Consider the following 19,306-nt stretch of genomic DNA (forward strand, 5'->3'; position numbering starts at 1 on the left):
TGAATCTACTCCTATGTGAATCCTTATATCCAAAACTTGCAGAAAGTTGTAAACTCAGCCAGCTTCATCACAGGTACTAGCCTCTTCAGTATCAAGGACACCTTCAAAAGGCAATGCCTCAAAAATTTGACATCCATCATTAAGGACCCCCTTCACCCAGGACATGCCCTCTCCTCACTGCTGCCATCAAAGAGGAGCCTGAAGACACACAGTCAATGTTTCAAGAAGAGCTTCTTTGCCTCTGTAATCAGATTTCTGAATGGACAATAAACTCACGAACACTACCTCACTAATTTTTCCCTTTTTTTTGGCTCTGTTTTTGCTCCACTTACTTAATTTAATTTTGTATATATATTTTAATTGTAGTTTATAGTTTTTTAAAAATTATGCATTGCAATGTAATGCTGCCACAAAACAGCAAATTTCAAGAAATGGATCCATCAGACAGATGCAGCATGGATTCAGCAAAGGCAGGTCCTGTTTGACAAACTTACTGGAGTTTTTTGAGGATATAATGAGCCCAGTAGATAGAGGGGAACAGATGAACGTTATTTACTTGGATTTCCAGAAGGTATTCGATAAGGTGCCATATAAAAGACTTATCTATAAGATAAAGGTGCATAGGGTTGGGGGTGATGTATTAACATGGATAGAGGATTGGTTAACTAATAGAAAGCAGAAAGTTGGGATAATGATCAGAATCAAGTTTCTGATGATGATGACTGTAAAAACATATACTTTTGCTCATCCTTCATATAGAAATCAATCACATTTATTGAAACACAGACACTTTTCATTGAATCTCTTGCTCAAATTTATCTTTTGTTTATAAATTAAAAGAAAACAAAATGATATATTTATATTGATTACAAGAATGCAACACAGAATGAATGAGCCTCCATCAGTCAGGGTCAACCATGGATGTTGCTTCCTTGCTGTCTAGATGTTCAAGTCTGAGTTGTACGATATGGAGAGCAAGCTGTTGCCCATGTAGCAAGCTCTCCCTCTTCATGCATCTGATGAGCTCCAAGGAACAGCAGAGACCAAAGCAGATTGGTACCAGCAGCGTCACAGGAGTTGCCAGTCAGTGATGAACTCAATGTAATATTGCCTTAGGGACTCCAGCTTCTGGATTTTCCCCTTGGTGTTTACTTCTGAAACCATCCCCATGAGTGGGTATAGCCATAAAGAGATAAAACACAGGAGTTAAAATGAATTGATAATTAAATGGGTAAAATAGGTGCTTTTCCCAACACTGAAATAAAAACAGAAATAATCTTCTCTACAACTGTTTAAATAAAAATCAAATTGAATGTCAACTAATCTAATATATAAATGTAGAAATTACATCAGATAGCATAAGTGAGAAAATACTTTTTGCATTTCAGTGCCATCCCTTTTTATTTTAAATGACCCATTAAACTACTTAAAATGAATAAGATAGCACTTGGAAAAACACGGAACTCCTATGGGAAGGTGATCAGTCTTCCAAATAACTCGAACAATAACCTTTATTGTGAAGAAACTTGAAGAAATACTACCCGAGTTACAGGGAAAGTTTGAATAGGTTAGCACTTCATTCCCTGGAGTATAGGAGAAAGATGGGGGAGTAGGTTTAGGACGGAGATGAGGAGGAACTTGCTTTTCCCAGAGAGTGGTGAATCTGTGGAATTCTCTGTCCAATGAAGCAGTGGAGGCTACTTCAGTAAATATATTGAAGGCAAGGTTGGATAGATTTTTGCATAGTAGGGGAATTAAAGATAATGGGGAAAAGGTAGCTAGGTGGAGATGAGTCCATGGCCAGATCAGCCACAATCTTATTCAATAGCAGAGCTGACTCGATGGGCCAGTTGGCCTACTCCTGCTCCTATTTCTTATGTTCTTATTTCATATTATTATAAGCTACATCTTCTAAATCCTCTCTTATGCATCATACAAAATCTTTTATTTTTAAAATTCCTTAGTAACTTGTTGTTAAGTGATCCACTCACCATGTACCAGATGATAACTAACGTTCTCCTTTCGTGCCTTGACTTAGAGGGTGGTGAGAGTGTGGCATGAGCTGCCAGCTGATGGGTGGATGTGGGTTTGATTCCAAAATTTAAGAACAGTTGGATAAGTACATGGATGAGAAGGCTATGGTCTGGGTGCAGGTCGATGGGAGCAGGCAGAATAATATTTCAGCATGGACTAGATGGGCTGAAGAACTTGTTTCTCTGCCATGGTATTCTACGACTCTATGACCTTTATGTTAATTTATGTGGATGTTTGAAAATCTATTCATGTTAAATGAAGCAGTCTTTATTAGTGCATTACACATAATAAACTAGGAATGGGGTTAAAACCCGATTCAGTTGTGTCCAAGAGGGTGAATGGGCAGAAGAATGCAGAGATTGAAAAATACAATCCAAGAAAATGTGTTTCTCAATTGTAAAAGCACAACATTGCTTAATAGAATTTAATTCTTTCTTACCACTTAGAACCACCAGACTCAAAAATAGTTACTTTCCTCAAGCAGTAAGGCTGATCACCACCTCCACCCACTAACCTATCCCTCCAAACCAACCATCACTACTTTATCATTTCCTTTCAGATACTTTGTACAGACACTCCTGTGCTTCATGTCACTTTATGGACATTAAATGAATCTATGTATATAAGCAAACTTGCAGGTTGTGTTGGTGCTGAGGAAGGCAAATGCAATGTTAGCATTCATTTCAAGAGGGCTAGAATATAAAAACAAGCATGTAATGGTAAAGCTTTATAAGGCACTAGAGAGGCCTCACATGGAGTACTGTGCTGACATTGGAGAGGGCTCAAAGGAGGTTCTCAAAAATGATTCCAGGATTGAAAGGCTTATTGTATGAGGAGTGTTTGATGGCTCTGGGCCTGTACTCCTTGGAATTTAAACAAATGAGAAGTGATCTCATTGAAACCTATAGAATGTTGAAAGGCCTCAATAGAGTGGATGTGGAGAGGATGTTTCCTATGGTGGGTAGCTTAGGTCCAGAAGGCACAGCCTCAGAATAGAGAGATATCTATTTAGGACAGAGATGAGGAGGAATTTCTTTAGCCAGAGAGTGGTGAATCTGTGGAATTCGTTACTACAGATGGCAGTGAAGACCAGGACATTGAGTGTATTTCAGACAGAGGTTGATGGATTCTTGATAAGTCAGGGTGTGAAAGATTATAGGTAGAAGGCAGGAGAATGGGGTTGAGAGGAAAATGGATCCGCCATGGTCAAATGGCAAATGCTCTAAATTTGGATGATTGCTCTAATTTTGCTCCAGTGTCTTATGGTCGTTTGGTCTACTTTATGTATTGTGTTTTTTTATTATTGTGTTCTTTATCTTATTGTGTTTTGTTTTACTTTACTTTATTGTCACCAAGCAATTGATACTAGAGCATACAATCATCACAGCGATATTTGATTCTGCGCTTCGCGCTCCCTGAAGTACAAATCGAAGTAAATATAATAAAAATTTAAATTATAAATCATAATTGGAAAATAGAAAAGGGAAAGTAAGGTAGTGCAAAAAAACCTGAGAGACAGGTCCGGATATTTGGAATGTATGGCTCAGATCCGGGTCAGGATCCGTTCAGCAGTCTTATCACAGTTGGAACGAAGCTGTTCCCAAATCTGGCCGTATGAATCTTCAAGCTCCTGAACCTTCTCCTGGAGGGAAGAGGGACAAAAAGTGTGTTGGCTGGGTAGGTCATGTCCTTGATTACCTTGGCAGCACTGCTCCGACAGTGTGCAGTGTAAAGTGAGTCCAAGGATGGAAAATTGATTTGTGTGATGTGCTAGGCTATGTTCACGATCTTCTGCAGCTTCTTCCGGTCTTGGACAGGACAACTTCCATACCAGGTTGTGATGCACCCTAGAAGAATGCTTTCAGATCCAAGTAACAATTATTTTGTTCTCCTTTACCCTAGTGTATAGGAAATTACATTAAACAATCTTGCATCTTGAATTGTTTTTTGTCTTTGGCCATGAGCAGAGGACTGTCTCTGATGAGTTACTTACATCTCCTATCGTATTTTTGGTCTTAGTCTGTCTCGTTCAATATTTCGCAAGATAAAGTCACAGGAAATGATGATATACAGTAGAAAGGTACTAAACTGGCCAATGGTAAACTAGATCTCTTATACACAACAATGATGCATGTTTTGTTTTACTGAAGAGTACCAGATTGACAATCTGAAAGTGTCCAAGGATAATTAACATATAAAGCGTGGCCATTGGAAATTCATAGAAGACAATCTGAATCAGAATCCAATTTACTATCACCAGCATATGTCATAAAGTTTGTTAGCTTTGTGGTGGTAATACATGACAATAGAGAAAAGAACTGAATTATAGTAATTTTTATATATATAGTTAAATAAGTAGTGTAAAAATATAAATAAAAAGTGAGGAAATGTTCATGGGTTCAGTGTCCATTTGGAAATCTGATGGTAGAGGGGAAGAAGCTGTTACTGAATCGTTGAGTGTGTGCCTTTAGGCTCCTGTATCTCCTTTCTGACAATAGCAATGCAAAGAAGGCATAACCAGGGTGATGGTTCCTTCTTCTGCACCTTTACCTTTTCCAACCATCCTACCAGTTTCTTACTTCATCCGCCCTCCCTCACCCACCCACCTTCCCCCTCACCTAGTTTCACCTATCATCTTACAGCTTGTGCTCCTTCCCTTGCCTCACTTTCTTATTCTGGTTTCTTCCCCCTTCCTTTCCCGTCCTGGTGAAGGGTATCGGCCCAAAACCCCCACTGTTTATTCATTTTCCATAGACACTGCCTGACCTGTCGAGTTCTTCCAGCATTTTGTGTGTGTTACTCTGGATTTCCAGCATCTGCAGAATCTCAAACAAGAGTAAGTTCTGAGTAACGCACACAAAATATTGGAGGAACTCAGAAGGCCAGGCACCATCTATGGAAAGGAATAAACAGTTGACATTTTGGGTTGCAACCCTTTAGCATGTCTGAAAGGTTACAGCCTGAAATGTAGACTGAGTTCCTCCCATATTACTGGATAGATTAAAAATTTGTTAACCAAGTGTATTAAAGGACATAGATCATTTGATGGCTCTGGAGTTTAGAAGGACGAGGGGGGAAATCGCATAGAAATTTAGTAAATATTGAAAGGCCTAGATTCTGGGTAGAGTGGACATGGAGAGGATGTTTCAGTAGTGGCAGAGTTTAAGACCAGAGGGCACAGAATACAAGGACAGAACTGAGATGAGGAGGAATTTCTTTAACCAGAGGATGGTGAGTCTGTGGAACACATTGACTTGGCCTCCAAATAACTGTGGAGGCCAAGTCATTGGGTATATTTAAAGCAGAGTTAGATTGGTTATTGATTAGTAAGAGGGTCAAGGGTTATGGGGAAGAGTCAGGAGAATGGGGTTGAGAGGAATAATATCGCAGCCATGATGGAATGGTGGAGCAAACTCAATGGGCTGAATGACCTAATTCTTCTCCTATGTCTATGATCTTATATATAAACAATCCAAACTAAATTTTACACTAGAGTTCTCCTCCTTGCTGATGATGAACACTGGCACACCCCAGGGGGTGTGCTAAGCCCACTGCTCTACTCTCTCCGTACCCATGACTGTGAGACTAGGAATAGCTCAAATACCATCTATAAATTTGCTAATGATACAACCATTTTTGGTAGAATCTCAGATGGAGATGAGAACGTGATATAGCAGAAGCAACCTTTCACTCAGTGTTAATAAGACGAAAGAGCTGATTGTGGACTTCAGGAAGGGTAAGCTGAGGGAACATTAACCAATCCTCATAGAGGTATCAGAAGAGGACAGAGTGAGCAATTTCAAATTCTTGGGTGTCAAGATCTCTGCGGATCTAACCTGGTCTCAACATATCAATGCAGTTATAAAGAAAGCAAGACAGCAGATATATTTCATTAGGACTTTGAAGAGATTTAGTTTGTCAACTAAAACCCTTGAAAACTTAGATGTAGATGTCCTGTGGAGAGCATTCTGACAGGCTGAATCACTGTCTGGTATGGGGGGGGGGGGGGGGGTTGCTACTGCACAGACCATAACAAGCTGCAGAAAGTTGTAAATCTAGTCAGCTTCATCTTGGGTACTAGCTTCCATAGTATCCAAGTCACCTTCAAAGATCGATGTCTCAGAAATGTGACGTCTATTATTAAGGACTTTGTCACCCAGGGTATGCCCCCTTCTCATTGTTACCATCAGGAGGGAGGTACAGAAGCCTGAAGGCACACACTCAGCGATTCAGGAACAGCTTCTTCCCCTCTGCCCTCCGATTCCTGAATGGACATTGAACAAGTGACCACTACCTCACTTGTTTATTAAAATATATTATTTCTGTTTATGCACTATTTAAAATCTAATATACACACACATATATTCTTACAGTAATTTATTTATTTCCTTTTTTTTCTTTATCTATTATCATGTATTGCATTATATTGATGCTCCTAATTTAACAAATTTCACAGCATGTGCTGGTGATAATAAACCTGATTCTGATTCTGAAAATGTTGGCTTAATTAAATGTCATCTTTTGCCTGTTATTAACAACTGATTGTGAGATTTCAAGCTAATGAGACCAAGAAATAAAAATTGATATAGATTGGTTTTGTTTTATTTGTGTAGAATAGCTCAAAGTACACCAGTTTAACAGTAGGAGGGCTTGTTCCACACCTGAGCAGTGTTTGTTCCACTGCTCAGATTTCGTTCTTTCTGTATTTTCGGGGTTAATGCCTTCTAGAGATGGATTTCTCTGATAAACAGCTCATCAGTGAAAAGCAAGGAATAATCACTGCATCACTGCATGGTACGGAAACCGCACTGCGGTGGACAGGAAGGCACTACAACGGGTAGTCAAAACTGCCCAACACATCACTGGCATCTGCCACCCGCTATCAAGGACACATAATGCAGAAGGCTGCTGAAAAAAGACCAGTAATATAATGAAGGATGCTATCCACCCTCCTCATGGACTATTTGTTCCACTCCCATCAGGGAGAAGGCTATTTAGCATCCATGCCGGAATCACCAGCTTCAAAAACAGTAAGACTGATCAACACCTTCATCCACTAACGCACGCCCCCCCACATCACCCTCCACCACTATTCTATCAGTTCTTGTCAGAGTCATTTTATTTACAGACACTTCTCAGCCTAGCATCACTTTATGGCATATAATCAACCTATGTATATAAACCATCTTATGTACTTATATTTATTGTGCTATTTATCATTACTGTATTCTTCACCTTTTTGTATTTTTTTTGTGCTGCATCAAATCTCAGTAACAATTATTTTATTTTCCTTTACATTTGTGCATGGGAAATGACGTTAGACAATCTTGAATCTTGAATCTTGAGTTCATCAATAGTACCTCGTCTATAATCAAGGTCAGGATGTACAGTAGTCTTAAGCCCCACACCAGCAGATTCAGGAACAATTATTATCCTTCAACCATCAGGCTTCCGAGCCAGAGTGGGTAACTCAACTGAATGATTCACCTCAACTCTGAATGATTCTACAAAATTCAAAAGTTCAAAATTTAAAGTAGATTTATTGTCAAAGTACATATATGTCACCATATACAACTGTGAGGTTTGCTTTCTTGTGGGCATACTCAATAAATCCAAGAATCATAATGGAATCATTGAAAGACCCTACCCAACAGGACAGCAAACTGAGCAAATACAAAAAAAAATCAATAAATATCAAGAACATGAGATGAAGAGTCCTTGAAAGTGAGTTTGTATGCTGTGGGAACAGTTCAGTGATGGGGTGAGTGAAGTTGAGTAAGGTTATTCCCACTGGTTCAATAGCCTGATGGTCGAGGAATAATAACTGTTCCTGAACCTGGAGGTGCGGATCTTGAGGGTCCTGTACCACCTTCCTGATGGCAACAGCAAAAAGCTCATGGCCTGGATGGTGGGGGTTTCTTGATGGTGGATGCTGCTTTCCTGCGACTGTGCTCTGTGTGGTTATGCTCAATGATGGGGAGGGCTTTACCCATGATAGTCTGGACCGTATCTACTACCTTTTGTAAGAATTTCCATTCAAGGGAACTGATACTTCCATACCAGGCTGTGATGCAACAGGTCAATATACTCTCCACCACATATCTATGGAAACTTGTCAAAGTTTAGATGACATACGGACTCACTTTCAAGAGTTTACAACTGAGGTTCTTGGTATTATTTATTTATTTTCATTGGTACAATTTGTCTTTTTTTGCACATTCATTGTCGTGGCTATTGTTTTGAAATAGTTTTTCATAAATTCTGTTGTATTTCTTTATTTTCCTATAAATGTCTGCAAGAAAATGAATCTCAGGGTAGTGTATGGTGATATATACATCAATAATAAATCTACTTTGACTTTGATAACTTATTTTCTGAAGCAGGCACAGAGATTACAAACTCCTCCATTGCTTGGTATAATCATTCTCTCAGGTTTAAATTGAAGTGTGATGATTGACCATGCCTGATGGGTAAAGAGTCTTTGAAGGAATTTGTATAGGCATCTTGTTCCATTCATGCATGTGAAGCACAAAGACCAGTTCCCATAGATTGTCTGGAGAAAGAAGTTTTTTATTTTATTTATTAAGATACAGTGCAGAATTGACTCTAACTGGCCCTTTAAGCTGCATTGCCCAGCAACCTCTGATTTAACCCTAGCCTAATCATGGGACAATGTATAATGACCAATTAACCTACCAGCCAGTACATCTTTGGACTGACTGTAGGAGGAAACCAGATCACCTGGAGAAAACCCACATATTCCACTGGGAGGATGTACAGACTCCTTACAGGTGGCATCAGAATTGAACTTAGAACTATGACATCCTGAGCTGTAATAGCATTGTGCAGGTTCAAGCCAATGTTTTCTCCTAAGCACCTAAAGCCACAGTTTAAAATTTGTAAAACATTCTCTGAAAAGTTAATGAGAGCAAATGCAAGACAAAAATCTCTAATCTTCAAACAGATTAAATCCCACCAATATACTCTCAGTGACCACTTTATTAGGTATACCTGTACACCTGCACGTTTATGCAAATATCTAATCAGCCAATCATTTGGCAGCAATGCAATGCATAAAAGCATGCAGACATGGTCAAAGGATTCAGTTGTTGTTCAGACCAAACATCAGAATGAGGAGAACATGTCATCTAAATGACTTTGACCGTGGAATGATTTTTGGTGTCAGACAAGTGGCTTGAGTGCATCAGAAGATGCTGATCTCCTGGGATTTTCACAGATAACAGTCCCTAAAGTTTACAGAAAATAGCTGTAGACCTATAGAAAAATACAGCACAGAAACAGGCCCTTTGGCCCATCTAGTTCATGCCGAACCATTTAAGCTGCCTTGAATGGTGAGAGAAACAAAAAAATATATATATCCAGTGAGTGACAAATGAGAGTTCGGGGGGAATGGCCAGGCTGGTTCAACCTGACAGGAGGGTGACAGTAACTCAAATACCCACGTGTTACAACAGTGGTGTGCAGAAGAGCATCTCTGAATGCACAACACATCGAACCATACAGTGGATGAATAGGCTACAGCAGCATATGACCATGAACATAAAGAAATACACTCTGTGGCCACTTAATTATCTTCCTCCTGTACCTCTTGCACCTAATAAAGTGGCCACTGAGTATAATTCACCATAACATAATCAACAACAACTAAACGTGCCCCTCATTCCTCAAACAAATTCCAATATGTCTACTTTGTCTCTTCAGGAAATACATATTTTAGCTTTCCCTCATCATTAATAATATTTGGAATGTGAAATGCACATTTTTAATTACTTTAGCCCCACCATTTTTAAATCAGTAGAAGGTCACTGAAGCATATAACACCAAAGTACTGTATTATTAGCTCTTTCAGCACAGGAATGGATTAAACTGCATTTTTATATTACATTCTGACACGCTCTGTACAATGACCTTATAATTTAGGTCAGTTAAGACTCTAAATTGTTTTGCTACTTATATGCCAACGGTCGTTAGGAGATGAGGAATCTGGGTGGTAGAATAAGTAAGAGAGATAAAGAATATTGTAAAAACCCCGGTGCTTACTATTCTTGAGCCCATTCAGAACCAGCAAGCGTATGATGAGTGTGGTGGTTTTGAATATCGGCCTTAGAGCCCATGCTGTTTTGAGGCCGGCCTGGAACATGGCATCTCCCTTTTACAGGCGTACGGCCTCATCACTCTCAATTTAACCGTACATCTGATGAACCCATTACTCATGGAACAAGGAGTGGATATAGTTACAAATGATCAATGACAATCCTTGAACTGAGGCAGCAAGGCATGAACGATTTATACATTTTGCTCCACTTACCCAGGCAAAAGATCTGCAGCATATTTAATGCATAACTGCTTCAACAACTTGAGGAGGGGGAGAGAAAAAAAAGCCACGACTCACGCTACATTCTCTAAAGTAGAGAATTACTCGATTGAATAACCAGAGGGGATAACTTCACTTGCCCTATCACTGAACTGTTCGCCCAGCCAATGGACTCACTTTCGAGGACTGTTTATCTCATGTTCTTGATATTTATTGCTTGTTTATTTTCTATTATTATTTTTTTCTTCTGTATTTGCACAGTTTGTTGTCTTTTGCACCCCGGTTGTTTGTCCGTCCTGTTGGATGCGGTCTTTCACTGATTCTACTATGTTTCTTGTACTTATTGTGAATGCCTGCAGGAAAATGGATCTCAGTGTTGTGATGGTAGATATGTATTTTGGTGCTAAATTTAGTTTGAACTTTGAACTTTGATTCTGAGCCCGCTCCACATTTATTGGCACACAGCAAGCCCACTAATTCTCAGAAACCTAAGGAACCCAGGTGCTGAACTGCTGCTGCAAGAGACATTTGAATGTTCTTTCTGGTTGTACAAATATATTACCTTAAGTAATGTCTTCTTTTTCTCATGGATAAAGCCATATTCCATTAGGTGCACCAAGCAACAAAAATGAAATCAGCACTGTGTTCCATAACTGTAATGTTAGAAACCCTGAAGGCTGGGCCTGTCAATTTAATGGGATCACGGAGGAAAGCAAAGCAGCTGTGAAAAATTGCTTTAAGTACAGCAATCGTGCTCTTGTCATTCCATTCAGTAGTTAATAAAAAAAATACAAATTCGGATAGGCATCAATATTTAAGAAAAATGACTGCTTAACCATTTCTCGTCAGCACCTGAGGGAGCAAAAATGTGACGGCAAACATATAAACAAAAAGTCACAGCAGCTGTTGGCTTAATTTTGGCTGAGTAAGAATGATCAGGGTGACATATATCAGCACTCAGGCAGTGATCTGAAAGCTCGCTGTTGGTAAACCAGGGCTGGTGCATTGATCCCCAAAAAAGCAGAATCAAAACCGTAGATATAACTTTAAAATATTTATGTATCATCACTGACTGATTCACAAACAATTGTATATTGCATATAAAAATAATGGGAATTAAAATGGGTTCAGTCTGATTAGATATTTTATCTATCTATCTACCTATCTACCTACCTTCTATCTAACTGTGAAACTACACGTCTATTTATCTATTCATTTATGTATTTATCTATCTGCCTATTTATTTATTGATCTATTTATTTAGGTATTTATTTTTCTATCTATTTATCTGTTTGATTATTTCATTCTTTATTTATTATTTTTTATTTACAATTTATTTGGTACTTTATATATTTTCAATTGGCAAACCATTGCCTATTAATTAAATACTAAACTGTAATTTATGCAAAGGATGTAAGTATTTTTAAATTTTTTAATATATAAGCATGACTTCATTAAGAGTTTTTAAATATTCATAAATATGGATTGAATGAAAATAGCCATGGAAGTTACTTTCTGAATAGTGACAATATAGTTCGATGTGTTTGCACTTTATAACAGTCAGTAGGATTTGTTTGGCATTGTACTGGGAATCATCAATGCCTGTCGTAATTCTTGCACACATCTGTTCCTCTAGGATGGAAATCAGTTTATATAAAGAAAAGAGACATAATGCAAGTCTCAGAACAATAAAAGTTTTGTTTCAGCAAGGTTTGCTTCAACCCAACTGTGATAAATGAAAAGATAAGATAATGAGTGCACACCACGACACCGTGTGCAGTTAGTAAGGCACAGCTCAGACCTATTCAGGTGTACTTGGGAAACCTCATGACTGTACAGTTGGGGGCTCAGTACACATGTATAAATATCTATACCCCTTGATGGTGACCACTAGTAATCCAGGACTTGCTCTTGTCAGTGCCTCTTCAGGGTATATATAAAAAGAGATGCTGAGTACTGTTGGTCTAGATTCCGATCTGTGGCTCAAGTTGGTGTCTGCAACAGAATGGATTGATCTCTTTTTTTCTACAGTTCCATTGCTCGACAAGTGCCTGCAGAATTCCATCACACCTCTCCGTGGACCTGTCTGGGTCTCTAAAGGGGAAGGGTTCATTCTGTCCGGATCTAAGGCGTACATCCAGGGAATCATAAAGGCTATAAATCAAAAGCTGAAGGCTGCAAGGAATTACAGAAAGCAGGTGAGATGCAGCACTTTTAAAGAGGCTTCTTTTCAGTCATATCTATTATAGACAGTGATTGACACTTATGTCATTAAATAAATGTGACATGTAATACATGTGTTCCAGTACCCAGTGGAGGCCAGAATATTTTCACTGTGATCTCTGAGCCAACAATAATGACGCTAATTGTATCTGTCTTTCAGTGTAAGATGTCATGTGCCTAATCTTTCTGTGACACACTGTGAAATGTTACAGCAATTCACACACTCGGGATTGCTGTGAATGCAAATATTTCATTCACGAGAAATGACAGACCACCCTCTTCCTTCTCAGCTAACAGGGGATTCTTTTTAAACTGCAGCAGAGGGACAGGTCTTTTTAAAGTCCCACTTCACAATCTCTACCCCATGATTCAGTCGGTGAAATAATACACAAAGTAATATGGTGAGCAAAATCTATTTCAAAGAATAAAAGTTAGCAGTTGCTATTTATGTTAAAATGAAACAGTACAAAGAGCAATATACTCAAACCTAATTATCAAACTGTAGATTTTAATTTCTTTTATGCAATGGATCGGTAAAGAATTTGGAACATAAAGGAGTGGAAATTCTCAATGCAAATTGCTATTAGAACAGTTGCATTAATTTTATAATGAACCTATGTTCTAATGCCTGTGGACTTGCTTTTGGGGCCTCTGCAGTTCACGTTTTCCGTATTATTTGGTTACTTTTTAAAAAAGTATTTGTCCTCTTTTGCACTTTGGATGTTTGTCGGTCTTTGCTATGTATGGTTTTTCTTGGATTCTATTTCTTTGTTTTCCTGTGTGTTCCTGCAAGAAAATAAATCTCAAGGTTGTATATGATATGCATTCTTTGATAATAAATGTACTTTGTACTTTGGGCCTGATTAAATTAATAACTGATCATGTCCATCCTGTGTCCATTTAATATGCTTGAAGCTAGCAGACATAAGCCTGTATGTCTTTCTTTGCCCTTCTTTATTCATATAAAAAATAAGTTTAATAGCTTTGAAAAACTTTTAACACTTTCAGTCATCCTGGGTAGTGGCATCTAATTAGCATTCCCATTACATGGTTGTTTTGGTGGCCGAGATGCTGCAGCTGGAATGCTATTGTGCTCCGTTCCTCTGTTTGGGGACAAACACTGCTGGGGAAGGAACGTGTGAAAAAGCCACAGCAGAGTGACTGAAAGAGGGAGGCAGTGTTTTCTGTAGGCTTCAAGCTGGGTAGCTGTCATTCATTGCCTTCGTATAGCTAAACAGATAAAAAAAAGAGAAGACAGAACCACCTTCCAATTTAAAGTCTATTCCTTCCACACTTCTCCTTAATGTTGCATTTTATTTTGCCTATATTTCATCAAATGTAATAAATATAAACTCCACCATAGTGAAATGTACATCCCACCCCTCGAATGCAGGGAAAATGTGTGCATTTTGAATTAATAGAAGTACTCTGTGAAACGTACAACTGTTACTGATTGTTGAATAGACCTGGCCCTCAGTAAAGATACAAGTAAAGAGCCCCTTGGGTGCTACACTATGCCAGTTTCTCTGCAGGAGTATAACTCAACAGGTTCTGTGCATTCACAAGCCATCCAACTGCTCGGAGAGCTTGATATGTCATCTGGGACTGCACTGGAAAGTTTTTTATTATACAATTCCGTTTAAAAGTGTTTATATATTATGCATTTATTTAAGTATTTCAGAGTCTCAGAATGTAATTATACATGACACCATATCTCAGGTTTTATTTCTAAACTTGCGTTTTCTCTTTCACAATTATACAGTGTACTGGGTACATATGATGCTCAACAATTGTTGATAATTTACTTGAGGTTTTCTTCTTTGTGTGCCAAATTATCTGCAGCACATGTTCTGTGTTTCAGTTTGACTGTTCAAGATTGGGAATGACGAACGCTTTGAGTCTGTGCATTATACACTCTTTTTTTCTAATATCGATCTTATCTCAAAACCCTGATTTCTTTTGCGGCATCTGCTTCATCTGTCCTCTGAGCTCAACATAGTTAACCATACAAAGAGGAGAAATGAGTGATGCGATTAAAAATTTATGTGTCAATTGTTATGAAGTATTCAAGACAGAGTTCTCCTTGAAGAATCTGATTATTTTCAGATGACAGTTTAATTGCACAAGGTGTATATCAGTTGTACTAAATTAATCATTTTCTGCTATTTTCAAAAGTGATTTTTATTTTACAATAGCCATGAACTTGATGACACTGGACATAAGATGTGGTGCAGTTTATATTTACTGGGACAGGTCTTATTAAAGTGACAACATATTCCTTGCAGCAACAGAGTACATTTTAAACACTGTGTACAGTACGTATGTAAAATGGACATGTAAATTCTATAAGATTTGGCTGATTAAAATTTAATATGAATGTCAAAATAGAGAATATTTTTTACATTAGTATGATGAACTTTCTAGTGTAATCCAACCGTGCAGGATAATACATCAAATATATTTCAATTATATTAAATAATTCAATTAATTTATTTACATCAACTAGATAATTTTAAAATATCATTTTATTTCCATTATAGTATATATAATTTTACAGAAAATTCATGTAATGTACTATTAAACATTATTAATCTCTAATTTTAAGAATTTATATATGTGCTTGCTGTGCATTGGGCTGGCTGAGGTATGTTAAATATTTAAAAATGATTGGCAAATTTCACGATAAAAATAGAGAATCTGAATTTTCATCATTGAATGATTTTTTTAATCTGGGAGAGATATGTCAATTTAACATTATATTTCAATTTTTTTCTTATATGAAAGCAATGAGTATTTGGATAGATAGGTCAGGACTAACATATACAAAATGCCATACATTTATGGGAAGAATATTTATTTTTCTCTCTGTAGTGCATTACCAGTGTAACTGCAGCCAACATCTATCGTAATTAAAAATAAAATTTGACTTACATTCAGATGGTGTGCTGCTTAGTCAGAATTGCTTCTTGGTATTTAGACTATTTTTTGAACACTCTTTGTAAAGCTTATAAAAGTGATTTGTAAGTTTTTCTAAATCGTTTCTGAGTATTGTTTAGGAAGATTGAAACTACTTCATCCACATAAAATCTACCTTTTGCCATGTTGGGATATCACCATTATTTGTAAAGCTGTTCTCAGTGATGCAATGCAGCCTGACTTTAATATCACATTTAATACAGGTTAAAGTTAATATTTTATTTGCAGTGTGCCCCTTCTCTCCCCACCCTGCTGGTCTTATTCTCCAATCCCTGATGTCTGTCTGATGATACGTTTTAAGCCTGTGAATATAGTCAATGAAGTATCACAACTAAAATGATCTTAAGCATTGCTTTGGGATATCTTTTCAATTCTACGCTACAGAAGAATGGTGATATAATCACCGTCAGTATTCCTGAACGGAAAATGAGAAAAATTGCTGTCAATAACCAAAGACTTCTTAAAGAAGGCTGGTCCATCTGATATTGTCCACTGGTTAAACTTTGCTTGACTGCACATGGTAAAAATCTGCCACAATACACACATGAAAAAATGACTTCTAGATGGGAAACCAGAATCCAGGTTTAATATCATTGACATTTGTCATGAAAATTGTTTTGTAGCAGCAGTATTTTACAATACATAATAATAAAAACTGCAAATTACAATAAGACACACACACGCACAAATATATACATATATATATAATTATACAAGTAGTTTAAAGCAAAGAAGATATATATATAATATATACAGAGAGAGAGAGAGAGAGAGAGAGAGAGAGAGAGAGAGAGAGAGGAGAGGGAGAGGGAGAGGGAGAGGGAGAGGGAGAGGGAGCGGGAGAGGGAGAGGGAGAGGGAGAGGGAGGGAGAGGGAGAGGGAGAGGGAGAGGGAGAGGGAGAGGGAGAGGGAGAGGGAGAGGGAGAGGGAGAGGGAGAGGGAGAGGGAGAGGGAGAGGGAGAGGGAGAGGGAGAGAGACAGGAATTGTAGAATTTAAACTAGCCTGACTGATGTTATAGGAAGAGAAGGGAATTTGGAAGGAACACTTAATAATTCCAGTTCATCGGTAGAATAATATCAGCTAAGAAAAAGTTAGATATTTTTATGTGCAGTAATATTTATGACTTTGTTCATATTTTTAACCTGAATTAGTGAAGTGCTCAGGGACTATGACAAATGTATCTTTGGAAGCTACATTAGTATCATGGAGTCATAGAGCACTACAGCTCAGAAGAAAGCCCTTCAGCCCATTTAGTCCATGCTAGGCTTTTATTCTGCCTCGTCCCACTCCATAGCCCTCCATATACCTCCCTTCTATGTACTTATCTAAACTTCTCTGAAATTTTGCATTTTAACCTATATCCAGCACTTCTGCTGGCAGCTTGTTCCACGCTCACACCACCCTCTCAGTGACTAAGTTCCTCCCAGTTTCCCCTTAAATATTTCACCTTTCACCCTTAATTTATGACTTCTACTTCTAGTCTCACACAACCTCAGTGGTAAAAGACTGCTTGCATTTAACCCTTTATGATTTTGCATACCTCTATCAACAGGGCCAGGCAGCACGAAAGCATAACGGTTAGCATCACACTACTACAGTGTTAGCGACCTGGGTTCAATTCTTCCGCTGTCTGTAAGGAGTTTGTACGTTCTCCCCATGACCATAAGAGTTTCCTCCGGGTGCTCCAGTTTCTTCCTACGTTGCAAAGACATACAGGTTAGGGTTAGTAAATTGTGGGCATGTTATGTTGTTGCCAGAACATGGTGACAGTTGCGGGATGCTCCCAGCAAGGCCTTGTCATTGGTGCAAACCACACATTTTATTGTATGCTTCAATGTACATGTGACAAATAAAACTGTTCTCTTTTTAAAAAAAATCTTCCCTCATTTGCCTGAGCTCCAGGAAACAAAGTCCTATTGAAGAAAGATATCTTGAGATTTCAATGCACAAACTGTTAGGCCCAATGCTAAAACTCAGCCTGAGGTTACTGACAGCACCCAATGCCAACTCCATGTGTAGTGCTCACTCTGGGCCTGCTTTCATGAATAGGTGAAATTGATGAAGCTGTCTAGCACTAAATGAAAACATCTCTTTATGCAGGGGAATGGCTTCATACAGGGTTTCCCAACCTGGGGTCAATGGATCCCTCGGTAAGGCTCAGTGGCATAAAAAAAAGGTTGAGAATTCCTGCTTTACGGCCATGGCTGGGAGACTATGGAAGTTTCTCTGACACTCGTCAACACCATTGGGATTTGATTCCTGGTAGTGACTGGTACCTTCCCCCACTGCCATTTGCCTGAAGGGAATTTTGGCATTCAATAAGAAGAGAATCACTCTTTGTCATCAACCAGTGATGTTGCATGGTAGCATAGTGGTTAGCATAATGCTATTATAGCACCAATGACTTAGGTCAATTCCTGCCACTGGTGGTAGGAACTCTTTGGAAACTCATCTGTTCATCTTTGAGACTGATTTTTTAAGGTAGATCTGGGAGCATAGGTCAATGAGGAGAGATGCTCTTCTCATTGAATGTCAAAATTCCCTTCAAACAGCAGTGGGAGAAGGTACCAAGGAAGGACACTGCCAGGAATCAAGTCCCAATGATGTTAATGAATGTCGCAAAAACTTCAGTGATCTCATAGTCATGGCCAAGGTCAGTGTGCACCAACAACTGTGGTTAAGTAGAGAGTGAAGGAATCACCAACAGGAGGAATCTGCAAACATTCCTGGCCTTTTATTAGTACAAAAGCATAAGAACTAATCAGAATCAAAATCCGGTTAAACACGAGGAAATCTGCAGATGCTGAAAATTCAAACAACACCCACAAAATGCTGGTGGAACACAGCAGGCCATTTTGTGTGTGTTGTCAAAATCAGGTTTCTTATCACTGACATATGTCATGAAATTTGTTGTTTTGCAACAGCAGTATAATGCAATACTTAAAAACATATTACTATGTTACAATAAGAAATATAACCAAACAAATAAATAGTGCGAAAAGAGAGCAAATAGTGAGGTAGTGCTCATGTGTTCATTGTCCATTCAGAAATCTGATGATGGAGGGGGATATGTTGTTCCTGAAATGTTGAGTGTGTATCTTCAGGCTCCTGTCCCTCCTCTCCAATGTCAGTAATGAGAATAGAACATGTCCTGGGTGGTGTGGGTCCCTAATTATGGATGACACCTTCTTGTGGTATTGCAGTTTGAAGATTTCCTCGATGCTGGGGAGGCTAGTGCCCATGATGGAGCTGGCTGAATCTACAACATTCTGCAGCTTTTCCCGATCCGGTGCATTGGCGCCTTCTTCTGGCAATCACTCCAGTGAATCTATATTCCACTGACTCCAGTGGAAGACCATCCCTAGGCATGATGTCTGAATCTGCACACCAAAATTCTATTTTAATGCTGATCATATCTTACTGCATGCAAAACTGCACAGAGAACTATATTACTCTGCAATCTCTCATGAATTTTCTGACCTTGAAATGGGAGGATTATTCACATCTGAAGAGGAATCAAAATGATTTGTTATTATCTCATTGAAGATGTTGGTGAATAAATATGCTAAGAGTACTGTAGCTTCTGTTTTGTATTTGTGAAATGGTTGTGTTTTTAAAACAATTTCTATGAATGTCAGCTTGTATCTTCCTCCAAGAGGACCACAGTGGAGGCTTGAGTACCTCTGTCACTGGAAATCTATGTTGGCTGTAGTCAGGTCTTTATGCTTTGGCTCTTG

At 38.4% G+C, this 19,306-nt stretch overlaps 1 protein-coding gene across 1 annotated transcript in view; it reads left to right on the plus strand.

The window, feature by feature from the left end:
• LOC140729730 (doublecortin domain-containing protein 1-like) overlaps positions 1-19,306 on the plus strand; it is a 537,877-nt gene that overhangs the window by 122,625 nt on the left and 395,946 nt on the right. The window contains exon 9 of the mRNA XM_073049855.1: positions 12,401-12,567. Coding sequence (XP_072905956.1) covers positions 12,401-12,567 — 167 coding nt within the window. The remainder of the gene's footprint in view (positions 1-12,400; positions 12,568-19,306) is intronic.

This window comes from Hemitrygon akajei, chromosome 6, assembly GCF_048418815.1.
Source record: "Hemitrygon akajei chromosome 6, sHemAka1.3, whole genome shotgun sequence".
In the NCBI taxonomy this organism is placed as follows: domain Eukaryota; kingdom Metazoa; phylum Chordata; class Chondrichthyes; order Myliobatiformes; family Dasyatidae; genus Hemitrygon; species Hemitrygon akajei.